The following is a 25,471-nucleotide window of genomic DNA, read 5'->3' as shown; positions in this document are numbered from 1 at the left end:
TGGAGTGTTTTATGACTCGCTTGGGGCTACACTGCTGTGTCGCACGCTTCCTCACTGAAGATTATTTCAGTGCTCTGTAGTTAGACATTCTTTAGGCCACCCTCATGCTTGTGTATTATACGCAATCTGTACATTTCAAAAAGTCCCAGGGACTGGGCAGACAGTCCAGTCCATGAGTGCTTGCCCGACAAGTAGGAAGACATGAGCTTAATCCAGGAATGGGGGAGGGGAGGCAGGTGTAATGGCATGCCCTAGTGCTGGGGAGATGTGAGTGGGATTCCTGGGGCTTTCTGACCACTTGGCCTAGATACTTGATGAGCCCGAGACTAGTGATGAATCTTGTCTGATGAAAAGAAGAATAATAAAAAAAGAAAGTGCCTGAAGAATGATACCTGAAGTTGTCCTCCAGCCTTCACATGTACATACACACTTACCCAGATATCACCATGCATGCAAACACACATAAACACACACACACACACACACACACACACACACACACACACACAAGCTAAGATAGTAGTCAACAATCAGTACCATGCCTGATTATTATTAGGTCCCTTTAGTCCCCTCTTGCCACACAATCTTTTCTGCACAGTCTATCTCTCCATCACTCTCTCAAAGTGGCCTCATCAGAGCTGAGCACCTGCCCAGGCTATGCTTTAGGACTTGCAGAAGTGGATATATTTTTCTGGGACTGGAGAAGTAGCTCATTTTGTAGACTGTTTGTCTAGCATAAACAGAGCCCTAGTCAATATCCAGCATGACATACATTGGATGTGATGTTAATGCCTATAATTCCAGAAGCATTTGGAAAGCAAAGGCAATGCGATCAGAAGTTCAAGATCAACCTCAGCTATATAGCAAGTTTTAGACTAATCTCGTTTGCTGGAGCCCTTGACTCATGGAAAATAAAAATTCCATGCAGTGAGAAAGGTACTTCTGATAATGTTATGTCAGCAATAATTTGGTAGGCAAGCTGTGTGTTTATTGGATGTTAGCTTTGTGGGAAGAGGTTGCTGAACAATAAGTAATACAGGCTAATTAGCATTAACTACGTGTAGCAGGACATTCTAAGAGATGAGTGAGGTAATAATCCACCGCCTTGCAATCAGAGATGAGCAGGAAAAATAAAATGCTCAACAATGTCTTGTCCATGCCATGCTATCATCCAATTTGATATCTGCAGGGCAGCTTTCCATGCAGTGATTCAGACTCTGCTCTTGGGAAGATAGTTTGAAAGAGCAATTTAAGATTTCAAAGGCAAGGTTTAAGAATATATTTAAAATGTGGGGGTTGGAGAGATGGCTCAGTGGTTTATCATGTGTATCAATCTTACAGAGGACCAGAATCTAGCTTTCTGCACTCACATTAGTCAGTTCACAAATGCATGTTACTCTAGTTCCAGGGGGAATGCAATGAGTGCACATAACCCCACATAGATACACATGTGGACACATAAATATAACTCTTTAAATATATATACATATGCACACATATTTACAAATTTATATTTGTATTATTACAAATAAATATGCATGTGTATTTGAAAGAGTAAAGTAAGTTGAAAAGTTAGAGAAACATAATTGGAATTTTGGACAGAGCACAGTAAACTTAGCTCCAAACAGAGAGCAAGGACGACTGGACTCCAATTCCCAGAGGAAGGAGCTGAAATTCCCACAGTGGCTCTTCGTACTCTCTTAGGACTAGAGCTGACCAAGATAGAGCAGGCAGACACCAAGGATGTGTCGGGCCAGTTGCAGGCCCCCAGGGATGGCAAAGGGAGGTCATCAGGCAGCTGTCAGCCTCTCGCTTTGAAGGGTACCTTGTCACAGTGTATGTGAGCAGAGCTGAGGGAACGCTCCTGTTTTCACAGTGTGAGTGTCATGCTTTGTTCTCACACCTTCTCCCTGTTATCGATTGGGACTCACTGTAGCTTTGGGAGTCAGGCATAGGTCAAGAACAGCTTCTCAGCCTCTTTTGCTTTGTGTAGAGCATAGCTGCATTTGGATATAAAGTTGAAAATGTGCTTTTCTTCATCTTGGGACTTGTCTAATGCTCGTGGCATTCATCCATGTATTTCTAAGTTTATGTCTAAGAAGCAAAAGGAAAAAGAAAAACAAATGGGATCTCCAGTCATGAGTGTTGCAGCCATTGCAGCTTCCCTGGGGAAATTCATGAGAGCCAAGTGAACAGGGGCACATGATCGTTTGAGGAAGGGATGACTGAGAAGCAGCCTAAGAGGCTCTCACCACCCTCAGTACTTTCTCATTCAAGCATGTAACTAGGAATTTTGTCCTTGCATCAGGGCAATTTTCAGAGTTTCTCTAAGGCTTGAGGCAGAATGGCTCAAGTACTGTTCTCTCACAGAAAAAAAGACAGGAAGATTGTTCTTCAAGACTAAGGGTGATAGGATGACCTCTGACCCTAGGCATTGTGCTTTATAAAGCACTAAGATAACATTAACAGTTCTGTTTCCATGTTAATCACCCCTTGGTCATCTCTTACTTGTGTCCTTGTCTGTGTGAAGTGAGATCTTAAAGGCTACACTTGAATTTCTATGGACTCAGCTTTACAGCTAAAATGTTTCAAATTACTACAATAAAATCAAGCTGTTTTATTCATAGCATAGCAAAGATATCTTCCTTTGGAATTTCTGTAAGAATTGATGAAATGATGTACAAAGACCTGTGCTTAGAAACATATTTACTACAAATGAAACTCCCAATTACTAGGAAAATTCAATTTGAAGTAGAAAATACATGCTATTGGATTCTTTATGGAATAGTAACACTCTCCTGAATAGAATGTGATTTTACACAGAGCTGAATAAGCTTCTAGAAGGATGATTTCATAAACACACTTGGGAGAATATGATTTGAATATAAATGTATTCTTATTTAGCATTTTACACTCTTTCTGAATTTCAAATATATCAGAAGACATCGCTTGGTGGATTGGGGAAAGTGTACTTTTCTTCTCCATGTGGTTGGAGGTGTCAGTAGTGAGTCCTGAATTCCAGTGTGGGCCTTAAATGAGGAGTCTTTGACTAACCTCGGGGAGTGTGGTGTTTGAGTCTGAACGTGATATAACACAGCACGTGAACAGAGCATCTAGGAAAGCACAGGTAAGTTCTTTTGGGAAGTCCGAACTAACTGGAGAAAGCAGATGCTGGCAGAGAGTTCTGGAAGGATGTCGGAAGAGGAGTTTTCGGATACGGCCCAGACAGGAGAATCACTGCCGAAATTCCACAAATGAAGATAAAACTTAAGGAAAACAGATTTTGGGTGAGTGTCCCAAATAACTGGAACAGAGGATCTCAAAGACAGATTTGTGGGGTTCACCTTTCCAGAATGTTCATAAGCAGCGAGTTTAGAAAAAATGCAGTTGAAATATGAGTGAATGGCACAAAAGAAAATTCTTTATGACAGGTCCAGTGTGATGGCTCAGGGTGGAGGCTGCTGGATATGCAAGGCTGACAACCTAAGCTCAAGTCCTGGAACCCATGCAGAAGGAGAAAACTGACTTATGGAAGCTGTCCTGATACCCGCACCTGGGCCTTGCCCACGTGCTTACTGTATCACACACACAATAATAAAAATTGAAAATTAAAAACTACAATAAATCACAAAAGATGTTGAGGACAGCATTGTCAAGGTGTGTCTAAGAGCTTCCAACACTTGCGCAGCGGTGTTTGATTTATACAAACAACCCACTGTGCAAATATGAACATAGTTACAAGTAAAAACAGTGTCCGCAGAAATGGACAATTCATAGATGATGGAATGAACAACTGGAAATCTTCACCCCACAGTGACTTAAGTTCAGATTAACACAGAAATACAGCATTTTATACCTGAAAGAGGAACACCACATAGGATTGAACTGAAGTTGACACACTCCTTTGGCAGAAAGGCTGGTTTATAACTAACCCCATTTCTAACTGATGGTATCGTTCACACACAAAACCTTTGGACAAGGGATAAAGCAAGTTAAGTCAGGTCATATAGAGTGAGTTGTTTATATTGTCCTTATTGTCTATTCTTGATAGCCTCGTCTAAGGAAATCGTGCAGAAGATACGAGTTACAGCTGCATCTGTGGCAGGGACAGGTAAAGGAGAAAAGTTGAGTTTCAGGACACCAGTGTTGGATGCACTTTCCTGTTGCTGACTAGACCAAATAAGTTTTTTTGTGTTCAACAGGGCATTTGAACATTTTGTAATATTTATACATGTCTCTTGCTCATCTCTCTTTGGGCTGATTTATAGCTCTCCCTTTGTAGGAATTTAAATATATATATGTCATCATGTGTAGTCTTTCCTTTGTCCACTTCATGTAGTAGAACTCAACAACAATTTTAATGGACAGATCGTTTTAAGATATATTCTTGCCAAAAACTCAAAGATTTGTTTTCACATCTGGGTTTGTGTTACTTGCTTTGCTTGTTGCTGTGACAAATGCCTGACACACACAGCCTGAGGGAGTGGTTTGTTCCTGCTTCTTGCATCAGAGGTGCAGTCTGTCATGGCAGGGAGATGTGACTGCTCAGGCAGGCATCCCTCAAGATGGTGGCAGTGTGATATGAAGCACCCACTCACACTACTGCTGGACCAGAAACAGGGCCGGCCTGTGTGTATGTAAAATACGTCATACACACATATGTAACTACATACACACATATATGTGTATATGCACACATTTAACCTTGAAAGGCCACCTCTGCTAGCCAGGACCCATCTCCTAAGTTTATCATTACTCCAAAAACAGCACCAGCATTTGGGACTACGTGTTCAAACATCTGAAGCGGAGGGGGATATTTCAGACAAACTAACAAGGATTTTCAACTATATGGACTTACTTTGCATGACAGAAGAAATTTTATATTTTTGTTTCCTGTAATCAGTCATAACAGTCCACTTTTCAGTGTAACACGTATGAGATACTGGTACATACATGGCATGGCTTCTGAGGCCTTGCTGCTATGAATAACTATATACATGTATATACACACACACACATAAACATCCTCTTAATGTCATTTCATATGTTCTTTGGTTATGTATCAGGCAAAACATTTGTTTATTTTATACACACACATGATTGTACATGTAACATAAATCTGTGACATTTAACCTCTTCAACAACGTGGATACACTATAGAACAAGTCCCCGCTGCCCTTACTTAATTCTCTTTCAGATCGGTCTTGGCTACTTCCAGTCATTTGTTTTTCTGCTGTAGTAACCTTTGAAAGAACTGTTCGTTTGTTTGTTTTATTGTTCTTGTGACTACTATGGGAAGCACCATTTGGTGATATTTAGTCTTCTTTCCTGTTTCTTCACTTAATTGGGTCTTCTTGAATGTTAAGCCCTTTTGGTTCTCACACTGTTATCTTCCTAGTCCAACCTATTACTATCTTGTCAGAAATTCTATAGCATGAATATGCTTCTGCCGCCCACACTCCTCCCGGCCATGTCTAGTCTCCACACAGCAGCCACAGTGGTCTGTCAGAATGTGACAGTGCTATGACCAAAGCTCTCTGACATTTCCAATGGCACAAACATGTGTACAACTCTAAGGTAGTCTGGGAGAACCTGGCGGGGCCATCATTCACTGCTCTGACGTTATTCTCTACGTGCACGAGTTCGGCTTGCGTGTTCCAGGAGGCACGTGCAGGCTGCAGCCCAGCACCAGCCCTGTGCAGACATCCCTGTGCTTGTCACCCTTCACCCAGTGACTGCAGCCAGCTCAATCTCCCCTCATCCAAACATCCCGTCCGCTGTCACCTTACTGCAGGAGGAGAAGCTTCTGACCATCCCATTCACGCTATTGCCCCTGCATACCATCACTGTCTCAACTCAGTTAGATTCTTCTGCAGACTGTTCTTGCCATGTGATAGTGTGCCTGTTTTTCTCTTCTTCCCGTGAGGGCGTGCGCGGGATGAACAGAACGGTAGGTGAACGCTATGGTCCAGTCGCACTAGCTCACCCTGTGCCCGGATGCTCCCTCGTTTCCATATTGCTGCAGTGCAGATGGCACACGAGGCATCCATCCTTCACACAGTGCCTAGGCCACAGTCTGGCGTACATGCAGAAAAGTCACTGCAAGAGGCCGACTGAATGTGGGTTTATGTTTTTCTCCATAGGGTCATATATCGTCATATGATATATGTAAACCAAGATCCCCGGTTTTGAAAATGAATCAAATTTTTGTTATTTTTTTCATATTTATCTACACTTAGTTTGTGGTTTTGTTATAGAGATATAAAATTATTTAAAAATAAACTATCAGTCTTAATTTGTATGAAGTCATATTCTTATTTCATACTGTTTATCAAAGCATCAAATACCACAAGTGTTCTATTTAGGTAACACTTTACATATGAGACTCACATATTTTGCCATCTGTCATTTGAATTTCAGGATCTGTCATATGAAGCATCTATGAAAAACGACCCAACTCAGCACAAAGACAAGGGTTTGGGAGAGTTTTTCAAGGCCTCTGGGCAAACAGAAGAAAAACAAGCAATAGATACTCAGATTATCCTGTGTCCAACTCTCTAGAGCCATGGCAGCCCAGTCACTCTCTCCAGCAGATCTGTTATTTAAGGGAGTTTACACTGCAATGAGGTATCATTTCCTTTTTGGAAGGCACCGAATTCTAAGGTGTAAAACAACACACCAATGCAGAAAGGTCAGCAAGAACCAAGGTCCCCACTTCTTCACCGTGGGCACAACACATACAGAGGCAAGGCCATCTCCTCCTTCCTTCAAGGGTCCTCTCAGTTCAGACCTTTCAGATATGAATTTACTGCTGTGAAGTGTGTGCTCTGCACTTGTGAAAACAAAAGTCCTGCTCAGAAACCAAAACAACAGTTGTTTCTAATGCTTATGCTCTAGGTCAATGGAGCTGGGACACACACATGCCTGGGACCTGCTGCCCTTCACAGGGACTCTTAACTCAACAGTGATGGGGCACTCGGTTAGATGAGATAGTGCTTAGTGAGCTGAAAATCATCTTTTATTCAGTAAGTGTAACTTAAACTTTGTTCAAATGAATAATTTTGGTTCTCCGACAATCTAGAGTATTGACTGCTGCTTTAGAGTACTGAGGCACTGTTCATTCTGCAAAGGCAATTAGTTTCTCAACTTGGATATAGTATAGGCAGCCAGGTTATTGGAAGGATGAAAAAGGGGTGCTGCTGGGGTAAAACCAAGCAAACCCATGACTCTCTGACAGTGTGGAAAGCAAAACAAAGAGAGAAAAAAAGCCTTGAGAGATATGTTACTCACTATATAACCATATTTGAACGGTCTGTGCTGTTTTTCATCTCGGGGAAAGTGAAGTAAATAAATGAACTGATTGATGGTAAGGATACTGTTCCCAAGGCCTCCTGCTAAAAGAACCAGGTACCTTCAACTTCAGTGCGTGCCCTTTAGCCCTGCATTCCCACAATGCTGGCATCACTCAACCGAGGTATCTCCTCCAATTAGCACAGAGTGAGAAACAAGGCCTTAACGACTTCTTTTTAAAGGGAAGATGTTCTTAGCGAACAGTTAATTATTGCTTTCAGGGTTCTGCAGATAAAATAATAATCTCCCGGGGGCCTGCTATTTATAAGTCTCTAGAGGGATGATCACCGTGAACGGATTCACTGAATTAACAGCCCTGCAAGGACACTTGTGTTCCTTGTCCTTCTCAGTATGGTGAGTCCTCTCTCATTTGGTGATCTGTGAAAAGCTGGGGTCTGCCAGCCATCGACACCCACATACACCCACGTACACACACACACACACACACACTTTTCATTCTTCCCATAAAACAAGCAAAAAACAAACTGCTTCAGGAGATTTCAACAGAGACTCTCAATTACATATAATGAAAATTATGTAGAATCTTCATCTTATTATCTGCCCTCTTGGAAACTAAATTTGCAATTTAGCAGAGTAGCGTGGCTGACAAAAAGAGAGAAACCTTATGTTCTGATGCTATCTTAAATGAAATATAAGCAGAATGTGGGACAGAGGCACTGGCGATAAATGTGGGAAATGTAAAGACACTTAAATGTGCGCAGGCAATAAATGTTTCCCATGCCGCAGTTGTCAGACATGCGCACCTTTTCTTCGCTCGGCACACATTGGTTGCCCCACAGCAATGGCGAGGGGTAGCTGAGAGCGGTTCCACCATCTTTTCTCTATGGCTTGCAGTGCTCCGCCTCTGAGTCTTTCATTACTGACAAATACCTCTGTGCAGCAAACATTGAATTTGAGAACGCCTGTGCTTCCTTTTCATATCAGTTCCACTCATAAGAACAAAAGCCACATTTTTTTTATTTTAAATTTTTGTATTAATTATAGTTTATTCACTTTTTATCCCAGCTGTAGCCCCCTCCTTCATCCCCTCCCAATCCCACCCTTCCTCCTTCATCCCCTCCCAGCCCCACCCTTCCTCCTTCATCCCCTCCCAGCCCCACCCTTCCTCCTTCATCTCCTCCCATGCCCCTCCCCAAGTCCACTGATAGGGGAGGTCCTCTTCCCCTTCCATCTGACTGTAGGTTATCAGGTCTCATCAGAACTGGCTGCATTGTCCTCCTCTGTGGACTGGCAAGGCTTCTCCCCATTCAGGGGAGGTGATCAAAGAGCCAGCCACTGTGTTCATGTCAGAGACAGTCCCTGTTCCCCTTACTAAGGAAACTTACTAAGGGAACCCACTTAGAGACTGAGCTTCCATGGGCTACATCTGTGCAGGGGTTCTAGGTTATCTCCATGAACAGTCCTTGGTTGGAGCATCAGTCTTAGAAAAGACCCCTGGGCCCAGATTTTTTTGGTTCCACTAAGTCCTCTCTTGATGTTAGAATTCTGGTAGGGAAGAGACGGCATGTAATATGACTACGTCAAGAGCTTAAAAAGACTGTGTGTAAACATGCAGGGAGGCCGACAAGAAATAAAGCAGCTATCTCTCATGGATGGAGCAGCTAGACTTACCATCTCTCAGACAGAAGGTGCAAACAGGGTTTCAGAACCTGAAAAGGATGCCTGGACAGAGAAGGACACCTACTGAGAGATGCAGCTTTTAATAAAACAACAGAGCCCATCATAACGACTGGAAGGCACCTAGTAGAATAAATGTCCAACTTTCACCTTCTCAAGAACTCATAGTGTCCTCAAGTGTAACATGATTGAAACTAAAGGAGAACCCAGAAGAAAGAGAAGCCATTAGCACTTTCTGTATGACAGTCCCCAGACTACAGAGCAGGACCACAAAAGTGAAACTGAAGGTCAGGAGATGGATTGAGACATGGGTGGATTTTGCCTCTGACTTAGGCACAGAGTTGAAAGAAAATCATCCTTCAACATGGAAATAACACAGGGAGTGTTTTCATCAGCAGAACTGGGAAGCAGTTTGTATTTTAAACCATCTATAGAAAGCAGGACATACTCAAGAAGACACTGAGTCGCTTGGCGTAAGGTAAGAGAAATAGTTATTTTATTTTGCACAAGAACAAGCTTCTACTGAACAAATTCAACCAAATAATAGTAAGTGCAGAAAACAAGGAAACGGGGATGACTTTTCCTGTTAGAAAACGTTACATAACCATGCCGGTGCATTATTTTTATCATTACAATAGCTTGTTTCAGATTTCAGAGTGCACTGTACAGATGCAGCAGCTTGGCTTCTGAAAATGTAACTCACTCGCCGCTTCACACTTAATTGTTTAGTAAGGAACCTCACTGCTTCCAGAAGATTCTGAGCTCGAACGTGTCCCGCAGCTGTGGAGCTAGAGGCTTTCACAGATCCAATGGGCTCAGGCTTCTTATCCAGGGGTCAGGATGTCATGGCCTGTGTTCCACACCCATTCTTCCACAAGGTGATGCCAGGTACAGCAAGGGCAGAACTGTCACCTATTTTCCTCAGACGATTTTCCTCAAGCTCCACAAATCTTGTCACTGACATCCATCCACCCAGCCATTAACAAAGCTGCATTTGGCTGGCCACAAATCACTTTTTTTTTTTTTGGTCTTTTTAAATGAAAGAACATTCTTTAAACAGATTATCTCCCATGAGGCAGCTAACTTCACAGCTCCTGAAGGCACTGTGGATCCACTGAGCAGCAGACATGGCCATTCTAGAGAAAACAGTAAAGGAAGCAGAGGGTGAGTTTTCAAGACATTCACAGCCTCTCACACTTACTGATTAGCACTCACAAGCAGGTGCATGCAGGACGGTGTCATTTCCGAAGTCCTGAAAATCAGATAATTAAGTTGTTCTTTAGACTGTTACTATAGATCCCCTCATTGTGCTCAATGACATGATTGATCGTGTCTTTCACAACCCATGTGCTTCCTCGTTTTACATCTGTTCTTAGGTTTATTCACAAATATGTGTTGAGTAAAGCCAGATAAGTAATGCAGACCTACACGCCGACCAGAGGACGAGACTTACCCTTCATCAGAAAACAGCAAGTATCAGAAATACAGAATTTTAAAGAGCGTGGAAAGTGTTAGGAGAGTGGAGAAAATGTTTGTAACTCCTTAAAATTGACATGTTTTCATTCTAACCTTTGGTGTTTGAAGGTGAAGCATTTAGGACTGTTAATTAGGGTATGAGGGTGGTGCCCCTCCCTCATAATCTGAGCACTCAAAAGGCACATACAAGATGATCAGGAGTTCAAGGTCAGCCTCAGCTACATGATACATAGCAAGATGAAAGTCAGCCTAAGCTATATGAGATGCTGGTTACAGAGGAGGGAAATGTTCTCTCTCTCTCTCTCTGTGTGTGTGTGTGTGTGTGTGTGTGTCCATCCATCTATCCCTGCTTACCATCATGTGAGGATACAATAAGAAGAGTGACAGAAAGACTCTAGTTCTGCTGTCACCTTGATCTTGGATATTGAAAATGACTAGCTCAGTCCCTGTAGCTATGAGGAATGCAGTTCTGCCATCTAAAGTGTCCAGCTGAAGGTGTTTTGTTTCAGCTTCATGAGATAAAAGGAAATATAAGGGCTGTAATGAGATAAAGACCTCTCCTCAGGCTGGTGCCATGTTAGACCTCCTGGAGAGGTGATAGGTAAGCCAAGATCTGCAGACAGGGTAAGGAACAGCGGGCCCCATGCATGTGGAGCTGCACAAGGGCTTTGCAGTGATGTCCACATGACCAAGTCTTGAATATCAACATTAAATAAAAAAAGAACCGAAAACTGATCTAAGCTGAAAATTTAAGTTGGAGAAATGGGAAGGGACAGATGCACAAAAGTGACTTATTACATTAAGGTATCAAGATAGTATAGCTACAAGGAAGTAAAGCCCCTCCCTCCTTTGGTTCCTGCTCTCTTTTTCTAGCTAAGTCATGATAACTGGTGTGATTGCTATGGTAATTACAGGAAGTAAAAGACACAGGAAGGTGCACTGTTGGAGGCTCGTCTTACCAAGTGTGCCAAACACATTTCCTAATTTCACCCTCTCACCATCCCAGTGGAATCACCGTTGACATTCACACTTTTCAATTCAGAAACTGGAGCTTAAACCCCGGTCTAAAATCATACAATTATTAAATGACAGAGCTGGGGTCAAAGAAGATTAATCTGTGTCTCATACTAAGCTCTCTGCTAGGTTTTCCCTCAGATGACGTCTTTAGGTGGTGGAAAGTATGTTATATGTTAACACGACAAGGTCAAAAGTGTCACAGTCCATCTTTTCAGGAAGGGTCTTACTACTCTAGCCTATGCAGAAGCATTCAAGTGAAGGAGCAAGCCAGTCTACACCAAAGCAGAGTACCAGCTGTTAAGCTAATCATCACTTTGGATTGGGTGTGTGTGAGTTCTCGTTCTGGCCCTAAGATAGTCATCCTCCCTCTGCCCAGTGGTGACACTTACAGCTTGAACCTCACGCTCAGAGGCAGGTTTTCCAATGCTGTTTCTAGGTTACACACCAGTTCCTCAAACTGTATGGCTTTGAAACAGGTGGAGAAATTGTGGCAGCATCTCTCACTGTGTGCAACTGGCGTCACAACTCTACAGTCGTCACTATTGCTCCTGCGCACACTTGCAGGAAGGACATCCTCTTGGCATGCTTCCTTAGTCCCTACCTGTGCGTTCCCCTGTTGTCGGCAAAATGCACTGCAAGCTTTATCATCATAGCTTCTCAACCAGGAGAGCATCAGTTCATACTCTAAAGCTTGATGGAACAGCACATGGGGTTCCAGATCCAGGGATGGCAACATTTGATTTTATAAGTTAGCATCCCTGATGTCTGAACAGAATATAAAGGTAACGGAAAGCCGTGAAGAATGGCAGGCAGCCACTGGGTAGGGGTTTAGCCTCATAAAATCTCACATACTATAACACTAACAGACATATGAAAAAAGAACATGTCATTCCTCGTGAAAAGAAAAGCAGTGAATGGGCCACAACTCCAAGATGATTTACAAGTAAGTCTCAGAGGAAGCCTAAATGTACCACAAATACATTCAAACATGTTTTTATAAGGTGACCAGAACAAACAGAGAGGCCCAGCATGGTGGTACATGCCTTTAATCCCAGCACTTGGAAGGAAAAGGCAGGTGGATCATAGCTATGAGTTCAAAGCCTACCTGCTCCATTAAGTGAGACCAGTCTCAGACAAATGGACAGACCAGAATATATGGACAGATGCCAATGTGCAGAGAAACTGAAATACAAAGAATTCTGTGAAAATTCAGGAAGGAAAGGAGCAATATGTGAAGTGAGGAACTCACTAGCTAGATTGAGCAGGTTAGAGATGGCAGGATCCAGGGACTGTATAGAGAGCAAAGTAGAAGTGATTTATGTATACAGCAGGAAGACTGCATCAAAACGGAGCTTCATCCATGGAGCTATCAGAATAGTCTAACTGGAGTCCCAGAAGAGCAAGCAAACACACACACCACACACACACACACACACACACACACACAAACACACCTAAGCACACCATGATCAAACTGCTGTAAACCAAAGATAGAGTGTTATGAAAGGAGACAAGAGGCAGAGCAGGGCGGGAGGCTACTATTTATAAAATAAAAGTTCAAATGATGACTGAATCAGTAATGATAGAAACAGGAAAATGACTAACACACCCTCTGAATGGCTGTGACAAATCTGTCAGTCCTGAAATTTATATCCACAAACGCATCTTTCAGAAATGTTTTCAGATAAATGCAAGGTGAGACAGTTTCTTTCCATGGGCCTACAATACAGACTTTCCTCTGTAGACAACAGGAAAGACAGGGAGTTACTTAGGCTACAGGGGAAGGACAGGATGGAGACAGGTATAGCCTGCCCTTCATAAGAGAGGATAAAGTGCAACAGAAATGGTAAATATATCATCAAATTAAAAAATATTGTTTTATTACCTTATTTTTTCTTAAGAAAGTATGGAAGAGTAGATAAAAAGAGGGCATGAGGGCCTCTGAAAGCCAGAAGAAGAAAACAGGAAACAACCTTGAAACCTGCCACAGAGGGCCTCTGAAAGCTTCTGCCGTGCAGACTGTCAAAGCAGATGCTGAGCCTGATGGCCAACTGGCGGGCAGAGTGAATGGAATTTTATGTAAGAAGTGGGAAATAGCAAGAGCTGGAGAGGACAGGAACTCCAGAAGGAGAGTAACAGAACAAGAAAATTTGAACACAAGAAAATTTGAACACAGGGAACTTCCCAGAGACTCATACTCCAACCAAGGACTATTCATGGAGATGACCTGGAACCCCTGCACAGATGTAGCCCATGGCAGTTCAGTGTCCAAGTGGGTTACATAGTGATGGGAAGAGGGACTGCGTCTGACATAATCTGATTGGCCTGCTCTTTGATCACCTCCCCCTGAGGGGGGAGCAGCCTTACCAGGCCACAGTAGAGGACAATGCAGCCACTTTTGATGAGAACTGATAGACTAAGATCAGAAGGAAGGAGAGGAGGACCTCCCCTATCAGTGGACGTGGGGAGGAGCATGCATGAAGAAAGGGGAGGTAGGGTGGGATTGGGAGGGGAGGAGGGAGGGGCTTATGGGGGGATACAAAATGAATAAAGTGTAATTAATAATAATAATAATAATAAAAGAAAAAACTAAAAAACAAGAGGGCATGAAACTATAACAACAGTAGTAACAGGGGCATATTGTAAATGATCAGTGTGTAGAAAGAGGCTTGTGATAAGTTATGTTATTACATTCTTATATTTTAATGACTAGTACGATGCTAAGTCGATATACATTACACAAATTGATACATATTATAATCTCTACAAATAATAATATCAATTGTAGCTTAAAATAAAGGAAATGTTTTCTTGCAGTTATTTGTCAGTGTGAGAGGGCATATATGTGCCCCTGAGTGCACATATTGGCCAGAGGACATCTTGTGATAATGGGTGCTCACTTTTCACTATGTAAGTCCCAGGAATACATCAGACTTTTGCTGAGCACCTTTATACACTGAACTATCTTACTGCCCCCCTTCCCAAAACAGGATAAAATTTAAAAGATTAAAATTAAAGGCAGGAATGGACCAAGAGGAACACAAACAACGGATGGATCAATAACAACAAGTAGATTCCCATCATTGTCAAGAATGGCCCTGAATGTGTAGGGACTGAACACTAATTCAAAGACCCATTGTCATACTGGGCAAAACAGCAAGAGATAACTATGCTTTATTGATTAAAAAATTGATTTTGAATTTTAAACTAGGAGCTAGGGGTATAGTGCCATGGTAAAGTACATCTAGAAAGCCTATAAAATATATAAATATATATTTATATACACTATAAAATATATGTGTGTGTATCATCTATCTATCTATCTATCTATCTATCTATCTATCTATCTATCTATCTACTTACCTACCTACTTATCATCTATGAGCCTATCTGTCTATCCATTCATCTATCATTTATCTCTCTGTAATTTGTAGTTTTGGAAACAAAGCAGGACTGTAAAGCTCAGGCTTGTCTCAAACCACACTCCTCCTCTTGCTTCCTGAGTAAGGAAGATATCATACTTTATGACTACCAATATCATACAAAATTAACTTAAGTCAACAATGAATCTACACAACAGTAAATGGTAGGTTTAACAGAAATCATAAAAGCACACATACTTTGTGATTCCATCTATGATGGAAAATGAACAACTCATGAAGAAATAGAATTGAGATGGACCACAGGAAGTAGATAGTGCTTGAAAGTAGACACAGAGATAGTGTTGGATATACTATGTGTTCTGTTTTACCAAATCCACAAAATTACATGCCTAACTATGGGCTTCACCAGAGTGTATATTGTCTTCGTGGACACTGAAATAAAGGAGACTCACTGAAATACAGTTACCCAGGAAGAGTAACCATATACAACTTAGAACTGCCACAACAAGGAACTGCAATGTTACTCAGAGCACAGCGAACTTCCTCGAGGCCCTGCTACTTCCCTGTAGTGGTTACTGCTGAGTCGCCACTTCCGTCCCTTTCACAGTGGACTCAGTGCTGAGATCAACCTTACTGTGCACAGTGCTGATTAATATTTTCGATTGTGTCTTTGGGCTCAATCCTCAGGCCTGGGGTGGAGCGGACGGGGTGATGTGTTGCTGACATGCCTTGTCCATGGACACCAGTAGCGCACAGGAATAAGAACTGTGGCACACTTCTGTCCGTCCTGGAAGTTCTTATGAAAACAGTGACTTATGAGAGCTTCCATTTAAATTATCTAAACACTGAATGATGTCTTTCTTTATGTGAATAGCTGTGATTTTTAGAGAACTGGTTATTCATTTTGATATCTTTGTGGGGCAATGAGTGTTTCTTGTTAGTTTGACCTTTTAGTTTGCTATTTTGTTTTTCTATATAATTTCAAATAATTCCCTTGACTTACATTTTATCACTTCTATTTAAAAATGCATCTCTCCTCCAGAAAATTGGTAAATATTTAATTATAGTGTCATTGTTTCAAATTACTTTTAATACTTCTTTTTCTATGGAATTTACTGTGATGCTTAAAGTTTTTGCCCTCCGGTGGCCGCCCAGTCATTCTGGTGCAGTTAGCTTCAGTTGTCACAAGGTCATCTTGTCCTTATCTGAGCAAGTCTCAGTTAGGGCTGCCCGGAACGGAATGGCCAGTGGTTATGTCTGTGGGGAATTGTCTTGAATATTGATTGATATGGGAGGATCCAGCCGCTGTGGACAGTGCTGTCCCTGGGCAGGTTGTCTTGGGTTCTATAAGAGAACTGACTGAATATTAGCCAGAGTCAGATAATAAGCAATGTTCCTCCATGGTCTCTGTCTGGAGTTCTTGCCTGACTCAAAGATAGACTGGGACCGGGAACTGTAATGTGAAGTAAACTGATTCCTCCACAGGCTGCTTTTGTTGATGGTGTTCACCACAGCAACAGAGAGCAAATGATGATGGCTGGTCAAGAAATTTGCTTTCCCTCCACACCGATCTTTAGAGGTCTCTTGACTGGGTTTGTTACAATGCCACTTGTCTGTGGGATTTACTTTCTGTCCATCAAATGCTAATCAGAGGTTCACTTTCACTCCCTGGAGTTTTAAGTTTGTGTTTGATGAAGGTGATGTTTAGAAAGTCAGGGATTTCATTTTCAAAACCAGCCCTCAAATATTTGGCTTCATTGAGCACCCAGTTAAAGAGCCCAATCCCAAACGTCAGTGAAGATTTGCTCAATCAAAAGTCTTCACTTAGTAAGCTCATTTCATTGCTTAAAGTTCCAAGCTTCTTGTCTGTAAGACTTAGGAAAAGATAATCCATTTCCAATTCCAGAAATTAACTTCTGAGTAGAGGATACATCTTGAATCTTTAGAAAATTAAATTTGATCATAATTCTAGGAAGATAAAAGAAGAGGAAGATGGAGACAAATCAGCGGGTCAGAGTCATTGCTGTACAACCATAAAGACCTGAGTTCAAATCCACATCACCACATAAGAAGCTGGGCTTAGCCTTATGCATCCATAACTCAGGACTGCTGTCTGTGGCAGGGTAGAGGCAGGAGAATCCTGGAGTCTTGCTGTGTACCAGCCTAGCTCAAGTTCACTGCAAGCTCCTGTCTGGGGACAAGAAAATGGAGAGTGACAGAGCCGAGCATGTGTCCTCCGTCAGCCTCTGTTCTCACGCATGGGCACGCCCGCCCGCACACTCATGTGAACAAAACACACGCACAGTATTTTTAAAAGGCAGAAAGAGAATATGTGACAGCTTTCCTCAAGTAATTTCTACTGCCCAGATCTAGCTTACTAAGGAGACAGTGGTTTTTCAGTATATAACTGGCTCAAAGGTTGCCCAGTCTCTGGCCTCCGTACAGTTTTCCCCTGCAGCACAGCTGTAGTATGTCTTCTTTCTGACATTATTGTGTGAATGCCCATCTGCACCACAACAACCAACACGTACCAATGCCAGTCTACACCACAACAGCCAGCGTTTATTGGTTACTTACTCGGAAAGTGCTGAGCAAATCTATGCATTTTTTCGGTGTGAATCTTCTCCCTTAATTCTTACAGCAACCCTCTCAATTGTTCAAGTAGTTACTACCACAGTTTAGTATTTTCTTTTTCAGATGTGCTGAACCCCAAAGAAATGAAGGTAGGAGCCTTGCTGTCACACAATCAACATAGCTGCTGGGTTGTTTTTGCCTCTAGGCAGCCTAATTTCTCAGGCTCTAGGGCAGCTTTGTTCCACACACTATTCTTCAGGGATAGAAATGTTTTCTGCATGTGCTGAGCACGTCAGTGACTGAGCTAGCAGGGTGTTTGTTTAGCATGTGTGAAGCTGGGAATTGTGTCCAGCACTACAAAGACCAGGAATGCTGGTACATGGTAGTCATCCCAGTCAGTGGGAGGGACAGACAGAAGAGCCAGACATTTAAGGCCATTCTCTCTGCTGCAAAACAAATTTGACAACAGCTTGAGAGGTGAAAGACCCTGTTTCCAAGGAAAAAATACTGTCCACATATGTCATCTAATATGACAGTCAGCAGTCGCAAGAGGTCACTAGGCAATACAAATTTGGCCAGTGTAGTAAGGAAGTGAATTGTAGACGATTTAACTCACACTAAAGGCCCCACAACATAGCTCTAGACAGACAGTAATCTACTATGCATGCACTTCCGGGAATGAGGGACTATGTCTACCTGTCATCTCCCCTGTGATAAGCACAAGTCTAACATCATTTTTAAGCCTTTAGAGCTTTGAGTAAATGTTTATGTTAATTCTAAAAGTATGTATATGAAGTACAGATAATGTTATAGAACTGGTATTAGAAGGAGCTCTTTCAACTTTTTTGCTATCTATTGGCTAGAATAAACAACTCTAAGCACGGGAGACAAGAGGGGATGGCCAGAACCAGTGCTCAGAAAACACTCAACAGTGGAGAGTGCTTGCTCCCAATGCTCTGTCTAAGCTTATTTAATGAACTTCATTTGTAAAACAATACAACATTAAATAACAGAAATCGATATCTTGAATAAACTTAGTTAAAACACAATCTTATAACGCAGATTTACTAATAAGGCAAGTGGCACCATATAGTAATTTCTGAGAATAAGTACTTACCAAAGAAAACAGGCATTCAGCTTCAGAGTACACTTTCTGAAAGACATCCTTACCAAAGGCGAAAGAGTGCAACATTGTTAGGAAGACACTGAATGACAGGAAATACCTCCCAAAGGCATGGCTGTTTCCTGGAGAATCCTGGCTGAGTTGCACTTCAGGTGACCTTTATCCCACTACCTGTTCTATATTTTTATTGTCAATGTGCAGAACAGCAATGTAACAAAACTCAAAGGCGTAAGGGGATCCATGTTGATTTGGTGGTTAGTTGTCAAAAAGTCCATTTATACCAGTGCTATAATTTTGATATGAGCACGGTTGGATATGGCCATATCAAGCCCAATGTCACATGGCATGTACATTATTAGTCGCTTGTATTAGATGCTTCCTTTAAATTTGCTGGTACATTTTCAGAAAACAGTAAAATGTTCACTGCAAATCTTGATTGTCAAATTGCATTCATTGAAAGAGCTAGAAATGCGGCTTTGACAAAGATATAACAGATGTTTCAAAGTTTCAAGTATTTTAGATTTCTTTGTCCTGTTACGTCAAACCCTTCTGGTGAGAAATTATGCTAAGTGAACATGAATGAAAGTGCTCTATTGTAAAAAAAAAAAAAAAAAAAGGGAAAAAAGGCTCACTTAAAAGGCAAAGCCGAGAAGGCTAAGCAGCAGCGAGGAGTGTCTGATAGCTAGGTCTGAATTTTTATTGTTGTTACATCTTTAATATTACTACTTTTGCTTTAGTGTTTATCTCCAAATTATGACCTTAAGTACAAAGTGACATCACTAAGTTCAATTTTGTAGGGATGTTAATCAAGCCACTTTCTGAACCTACTCACAGAGTCCATGCTGCCAACATTGTATGTCTTACAGGCATTCACTGAAGTGGTATAACACTGTTTTCCTATGAGAATAGAGCGAAAAATCTTTATAATGATTTTCAGCAATGGTAGGAATAAAATATAATAAGAATCAGACCCTAAATTCTCCAATTCAGTGTAACTGACCACAGCAACCAAGAAACATGCCCATTTTTGCCAGATTGATTTTCACTTTAGAAAATGTAATGTATCTACTTTGTCGATATATTTTATGGAACTCATAAAAGAACTAGATAAAAATCAATGGGATAATATTGTCTTCCATCATAAAAGGAGGGATGAAACCGCTCCTCATGTATGGCTGGCTACATGAGGACACTGAGTTGTTGCTACCGATCATGCCGCCGGCAGCATAGACAAGCTTCTTTGCCCGGAAGAGCTATCCCGTGTGCACACGGCAGGTACTGCGGTACTAAGAAGGCTGACCTTCCACCTTTGCTTGAACAACACAAGCTGCGACCAGCTCCCCACCACCCAGGCGGAGCATCATCTCTAAGCCATGGGTGCAGCGGGCGGAGCGCTCACTCCTGCACCCAGGAGCCTCACCTTGCACTGGCAGAGGGTACACTCCGTGCCATGCTTGATCCAGGAAGACCCGGTGAAGCGAACCACATTCATCTCATCCAGGCAGGTTTTGGTGATGTCGTTACGGATGGTGTCAGCCTGGCAAGGGTCCGTGACGCAGCGCGGGCAGCACTCATTCTCTGGAAGGACACTAAATTCACACTCTACCTCTGGGCAAGGCAGGGGCCAACAGTCAACGTCTCCTTGCTGTGCGGGAAAGAGGCAAAGGGAATGGACCAGAGAGAAGAGAGGCAAAAGGAGAGGACAGGAGAGTGATTTTTATGCTTAGATCTTCAAAGCCATGCATCTTCAGAGAATCTACAGAAGCCCCTCTGGATGATGGCTTTTTTTTTCAATGCATGTTTAAGCAGAGTTTGAGTACTAAACAAGAACAACATTACAACAAAAGCAATGACTATTTTCTCCAAACAGTAAAATGTGAATTGCTCCATCTTCTCTAGGGCAAGGGAGAAAAGCAGAAGAAGTTTTGATGAAGTCTCTGATTCTCAGAAAATCTTGATTTATTTTTTCCCTCTAACTTATTTATTAATCTCAAAAAAAAAAAAGGTTTACCTTTACCAAAAAAAAAAAAAAAAAAAAAAAAACAGAAAGAAAGAAAAAAGAAAAGAAATATGAACAGAATTTGGCAGCTCCTTTGCTAAGTTAGACATTTTCAATGTAAGGACTTTGAACACAACACCTGCAACAAAACAGCACAAAACGACACAACACAACACTTGCTTTTCCTCTCTCTTATTTCACAAGGGAAACTGAATTGGATCTTTTAAGAAAACCAGTTCCCACTTGTTAGCTATTTTCTTATTCATTTTATATCTCAAGATTGCAGGGATGAAAGCAGCCATTGGGCACAGAAACCGACCTTGTTCTTGTCATTGATTTTTGGGTTGGAAGGACAAAAAGACGGCAACACAGAAGTGTGGCCCTAAAAATATCTTCACACAAACAGGAAGGGAACTGGCCAAGACTTCAAAAGTGTCTTTTCTGTGGCACATCTACTATAAAAACATACGTCACATCTTTCCTGTTTAATTTACACAGTCAGAAACAAACGGGAAATGTGGTCAATTGGAAAGTTGATGATTTTTTTTTTCTGTATCTAATGTTTTCTTCTTTACTCATTATTTCCCAGAAATGTTTCACAAACACATACAAACATCCTATTCTGTTATGTATTTATCACATAGTCATAGTGTGTGGAACATAGCAACCAGACAGTAGCAGGGACAGGAATAATCTTTGAAAAAATAACATCTGCATATATGTGTATGGAGGCGTGTTTTTGCATGTATGTGAATGTATGTGTATGGAGAGGACCATCATGCAGAGAGGCCTAAATTGCTGACACAGATTATCCTCGCTTGCTCTTCCACCTTCCTCTCTGAGGCAGAGTCTCTGATCCAGAGCGCATCGAGAGGACTACCCTTTCCGGCAAGCTAGCTTTGGGATGCTCTGTTCCTGCCTGCCACAGCTGGAATTGCTGGAGGCCACCACGCCCGCCTGGCATTTACTTAGGTTATGGGCATCCGAACTCTATTCCTCACACATGCAGGAGAAGCGCTTTAACCACGGGACCAATTCCACAGCCACACATGTTATCTTTGTTTTGTTTTTTAAGTGCGAGGAATTAACAGAGATTGGCTAACAATTTTACTCGGGAAGAAATGATTTGTTTTTCCGTGAATGCATTGTTCATACTTATCTTTACGTAAAAGATGGACAGGACAAAAGCGCAGGAGGCTTTCCTTAGCTTCGGCTAGAGGAGTACCTCAGGAGTCACCACTCTGAGAGAAAGCCCAAACAGTGTGGTCACTCTGTTATTGCAGAGCTGTGGTTCTCGGTCTTCTGAATGCTGCAGCCCTTTAATACAGTTCCTATGTTGTGGTGACCCCTGACCCCTGCCTATAAAATTATTTCACTGCTTTGTCATAACTTTAATTCTGACACTGTTACGGATTGTAATGAACATATTTCACATGTAGGCTATCTGACAGGCAACCTCTGTGAAAGGCTTGGCTACCCCAAAGGTCCACAGATTGAGAGCCACTGCTCCAGAGGATGTCTTTGGGTTTGTCTCTCCATTATTCTACCCAGGCTGTGAGTTTGTAACTGTCAACATATAGGCAGCTGTTGGCTGGTGGTGGATGGAAGGGGATGTTTTCCTGCTTAACTTACCAAGCAGCGGCACTGCCGGCAATGCTGGACCCACGTGTCCCCGCTGTTGTACACAGTTTCCCCGTTTTGGTGCAGGCACTGGCTGCTCAGCCTTGGGTCACACTCAGGGCAGCAGGAAAGGTCAACGGTGGGGTTTTCGCAGTCACAGACCATGCGTCGACACATGACAAGTCCGGTCTGTGTTCAAAGGGGAACAGATTGTTACTATGCCTTTCTATTTTTAGAGTATCACAGCATGTGGAGGATTCAGGGACTGACACCATCTCCTCCACTAATACTGTCTTTGAAACTAACAGAAATGAGCCCAAAGCTGGAAGACTCCTAATTTCCTTTTCATACTACTTCTTAAATGACTTGACCAGAAAGAAAATTTCTAGAAAATGACTACTGTAAAAGTTATGGTAATCATGTAGTCCGTAGGTATATTAAGAGTATGTATGATATTCAATTTAATAATATATATAAATATTCATATATTGGAATATTATACAGCAATTTGGTTACAAACTAAATTTTGGGGGATTGTGCATTAAAACAAGATATATTATTATAATGTTTTATAGCTAGTTAATAAACCTCACAAATTGCCAAATTTCTGGAATAATTAAGCATTATGTTTTTATACAAACATAAATTTCATTCATAATAGTTGGATATCTTGTAGAGAAGACTATCCCTTTAACTATTTAAGAACCCGCCATTAACTGAGTGAACACAAAAGAACACATGTCTAAATATAACATTTATCAGTCAGATATTTTCCACTCTTGGGTGAAGGCTTGACTATTCTGATTCATTTAGTCTCTCATGCAAATATAATAATATGACTAGAAGAAATTAATATAATACAATGTTATTAATATAGATAAATTCAGTGTGATAAACGGTACAATGGGATCATGTTCAGTAGCAAAAAGAGATACATGTAATAATACAAATGATTCTGGAAAAATAAAATATTGGGCAGAAAGGAGCCAGGCACAAGGAACATGTTCTGTCTGATTCCACTTATATGAGGCTCTAGAGAATAAGAGCCTAAGTGTAACCATCATTTAACCGGAAGCAGTGTTGGCCTGGCTCTAGTGGGAGGGGGAGGAGGAGGGGGAGAGGAAAGGGTCAGCTGGGAAGGACGTGAGCAACATCCGGGCAATGAAAATGTTCAGTTATACCAACAGTGGTTGTTCTTAGGTGGCTGTGTGCATTTGTCAAAGCTCATCAGTTCACACCTGTGAAATGTACGGAAAGCGCACCCCTCGGGGGTCAGACGCTGTGCACACCCACCTGGCAGGAGCACACGGAGCACCTGTCGTTCTCCAGCACCCAGATCTGCCCGCTGTGTTTGACTTTTCCATCATGCACACAGTCCCCCGTGCAGTTCTTTCCGTGGGGACACCGACAATCATATCCACCGTCCAAGTTGAAGCAGATGGTGTCGTTGGCGCAGCTGTGCCTCCCGGTCCCACACTCATCAATATCTGCAGACAAAAGCAGCAGCATGGTTGGACCCGGAATATTCTTGGTTTCAAACAGTTGCAATCAGCCTGAACTCACTCTGGTGTGCTTCCCTTTAAATGATGACTGAGGTACTGAATAATCTGGGGAATTCACAGGAAAACATCACACAATTTTGATTTTAAGAAAAGATAACCTTGTCCAGAATTTTAACTTTTCTATCTGTGTAAGTACCATTAGAATTTGAGAAACATTAATCTCTCTGGAAGTAAGACTATAACTCAACTTATTAAATAAAACATGTTGGTAGTGGAAATACTAAGTGTTCTGATGATTTCCTGATATAATCCCCAATGTCACGCTGGTATTTACAGAACATCCCTTTTTTAGAGGGAGAAATGTCAAGGGAGGGGGTGAGGCATTTTATTCCATTTCAAATCTATTCTCACAGCCACCTCCAAACAATGAAATTCCTGCATTTGTCTGGGTGTTGCTGCTCTTCCCTCAAGGCCTAGGTTTGCTGGCAATGTCCTTGAACCCTTCTACACAGCACAAAAGCAAAAGACAACCCACAATTACCATCTCTCTCAAGGATGCCTTTCCTTTTCCACTTTCCTTTCAGATTATCCTTTCAGCCCTGGACTGACTCAATTGGCAACTGCCCATTCTTCACCCAACCTCACCTATCTGGTGGCAGTAATAGCCTAAAGCATTTTCATACAGATGAAAAGCAAACATATCTTGACCCAGAGATCGGGTCTATAACGAGAGATGTGATTCATTCTATTTACCCCATAATTTAAAGGTCACACGCCCAAATGCATTTCAGGGAGATCATATGAGTGGCAGTAAGCGGTTATTTCCCATTTCATCTGCTTCCTCTAAGTAAAGGTCAAGAAAGAGGTCACAGCAAGAGGAGCCAGTTAGAGGAGCAGGTTAGGGAGGAGTGGGTTAGGGAGGAGCAGGTTAGGGAGGAGAGGGTTAGGGAGGAGCAGGTTAGGGAGGAGAGGGTTAGAGGGATGAAACTGGCAGCTTGTAATTGGGGACTATGCACTGATTTTTCTTGAAAAATTTCAAGACAGAGTTGAGTAAATATCTTTTCTTTCTTTCTTTTCTTGGTTGGTATCTTGATTTCAGTACTAATTGAAGCCTTAGAATGGTTGATTCCATCTTGGCTACATTTAAATTCTCAATTTTTGAAAATTAGGTACATGATGTCTTTTCTATACATTTACCCTTATTATTATTTTTATGAATTCTATCTCCTCAAAAGTACCGGGCTGGGATAGTGGGCGCTAGTGGTACGATAACAGTGAGCTTTACGGTGTTTCAGTTTGTCAAGGGTAGTGTTTTGTGGTATGGGCATTTGGCTCTTGCTCACTCTTGTGTGAGCGAGTCCACGCCCTCTCCAGTGTGTTCTTTATGCTTAACAAGCACACTGGGACTGAAATCCAACCATGCAAAACGGAGCTAAAGTGTTTTTAAGCAATAGCATGTTTGAAGGAGTGCAGTGTAGAGGTGCGGGGAAACAGGTGTGTTGGTGTGATAGGAGTATCTAGTGTGAGGGCAGAGGAGGCAGCCAGACAGCTGAAGAGCCATGCTTGGCTCTGAGAAAGGAGAAGGGAAGAAATTTGAATGTCTTCACAAAGGCAATAAAATTTTATTTTGAATAAACACAGATTTTTATTTTAGAAAGATTTCCCTGGCTTCATTTTGGAAAATGGCTTTGAGTGGATTAGAGTTTGAAGCCAAGAGATCAATGAATTGGCTGATTCAGTAATCCAGGCAAGGAACTGACTCAGTCTAAGCCTACTTCTGGGACTGTTG

The 25,471-nt window shown here is 41.9% G+C and overlaps 1 protein-coding gene across 3 annotated transcripts in view; it reads right to left on the bottom strand.

The window, feature by feature from the left end:
• Positions 1–9,468: 9,468 nt before the first annotated feature.
• Positions 9,469–25,471, bottom strand: part of Nell2 (neural EGFL like 2) — a 298,553-nt gene continuing 282,550 nt past the window's right edge. For all 3 annotated transcript variants that reach the window (XM_055627188.1, XM_055627186.1, XM_055627187.1), the window contains exons 18-21: positions 23,474–23,667; positions 22,193–22,369; positions 19,982–20,206; positions 9,469–10,124 (exon numbers count right to left, since the gene is read on the bottom strand). In XM_055627188.1, the coding sequence (XP_055483163.1) occupies positions 10,074–10,124; positions 19,982–20,206; positions 22,193–22,369; positions 23,474–23,667 (647 nt within the window). In that variant the 3' untranslated portion in view covers positions 9,469–10,073. The remainder of the gene's footprint in view (positions 10,125–19,981; positions 20,207–22,192; positions 22,370–23,473; positions 23,668–25,471) is intronic.

Source organism: Psammomys obesus, unplaced genomic scaffold, assembly GCF_907164565.1.
Source record: "Psammomys obesus unplaced genomic scaffold, mPsaObe1.curated_primary_1811, whole genome shotgun sequence".
NCBI classification, from domain to species: Eukaryota; Metazoa; Chordata; class Mammalia; order Rodentia; family Muridae; genus Psammomys; species Psammomys obesus.
Note: the sequence above shows the minus strand (reverse complement) of the source record. Positions and strands in the feature narration are given on the sequence as shown.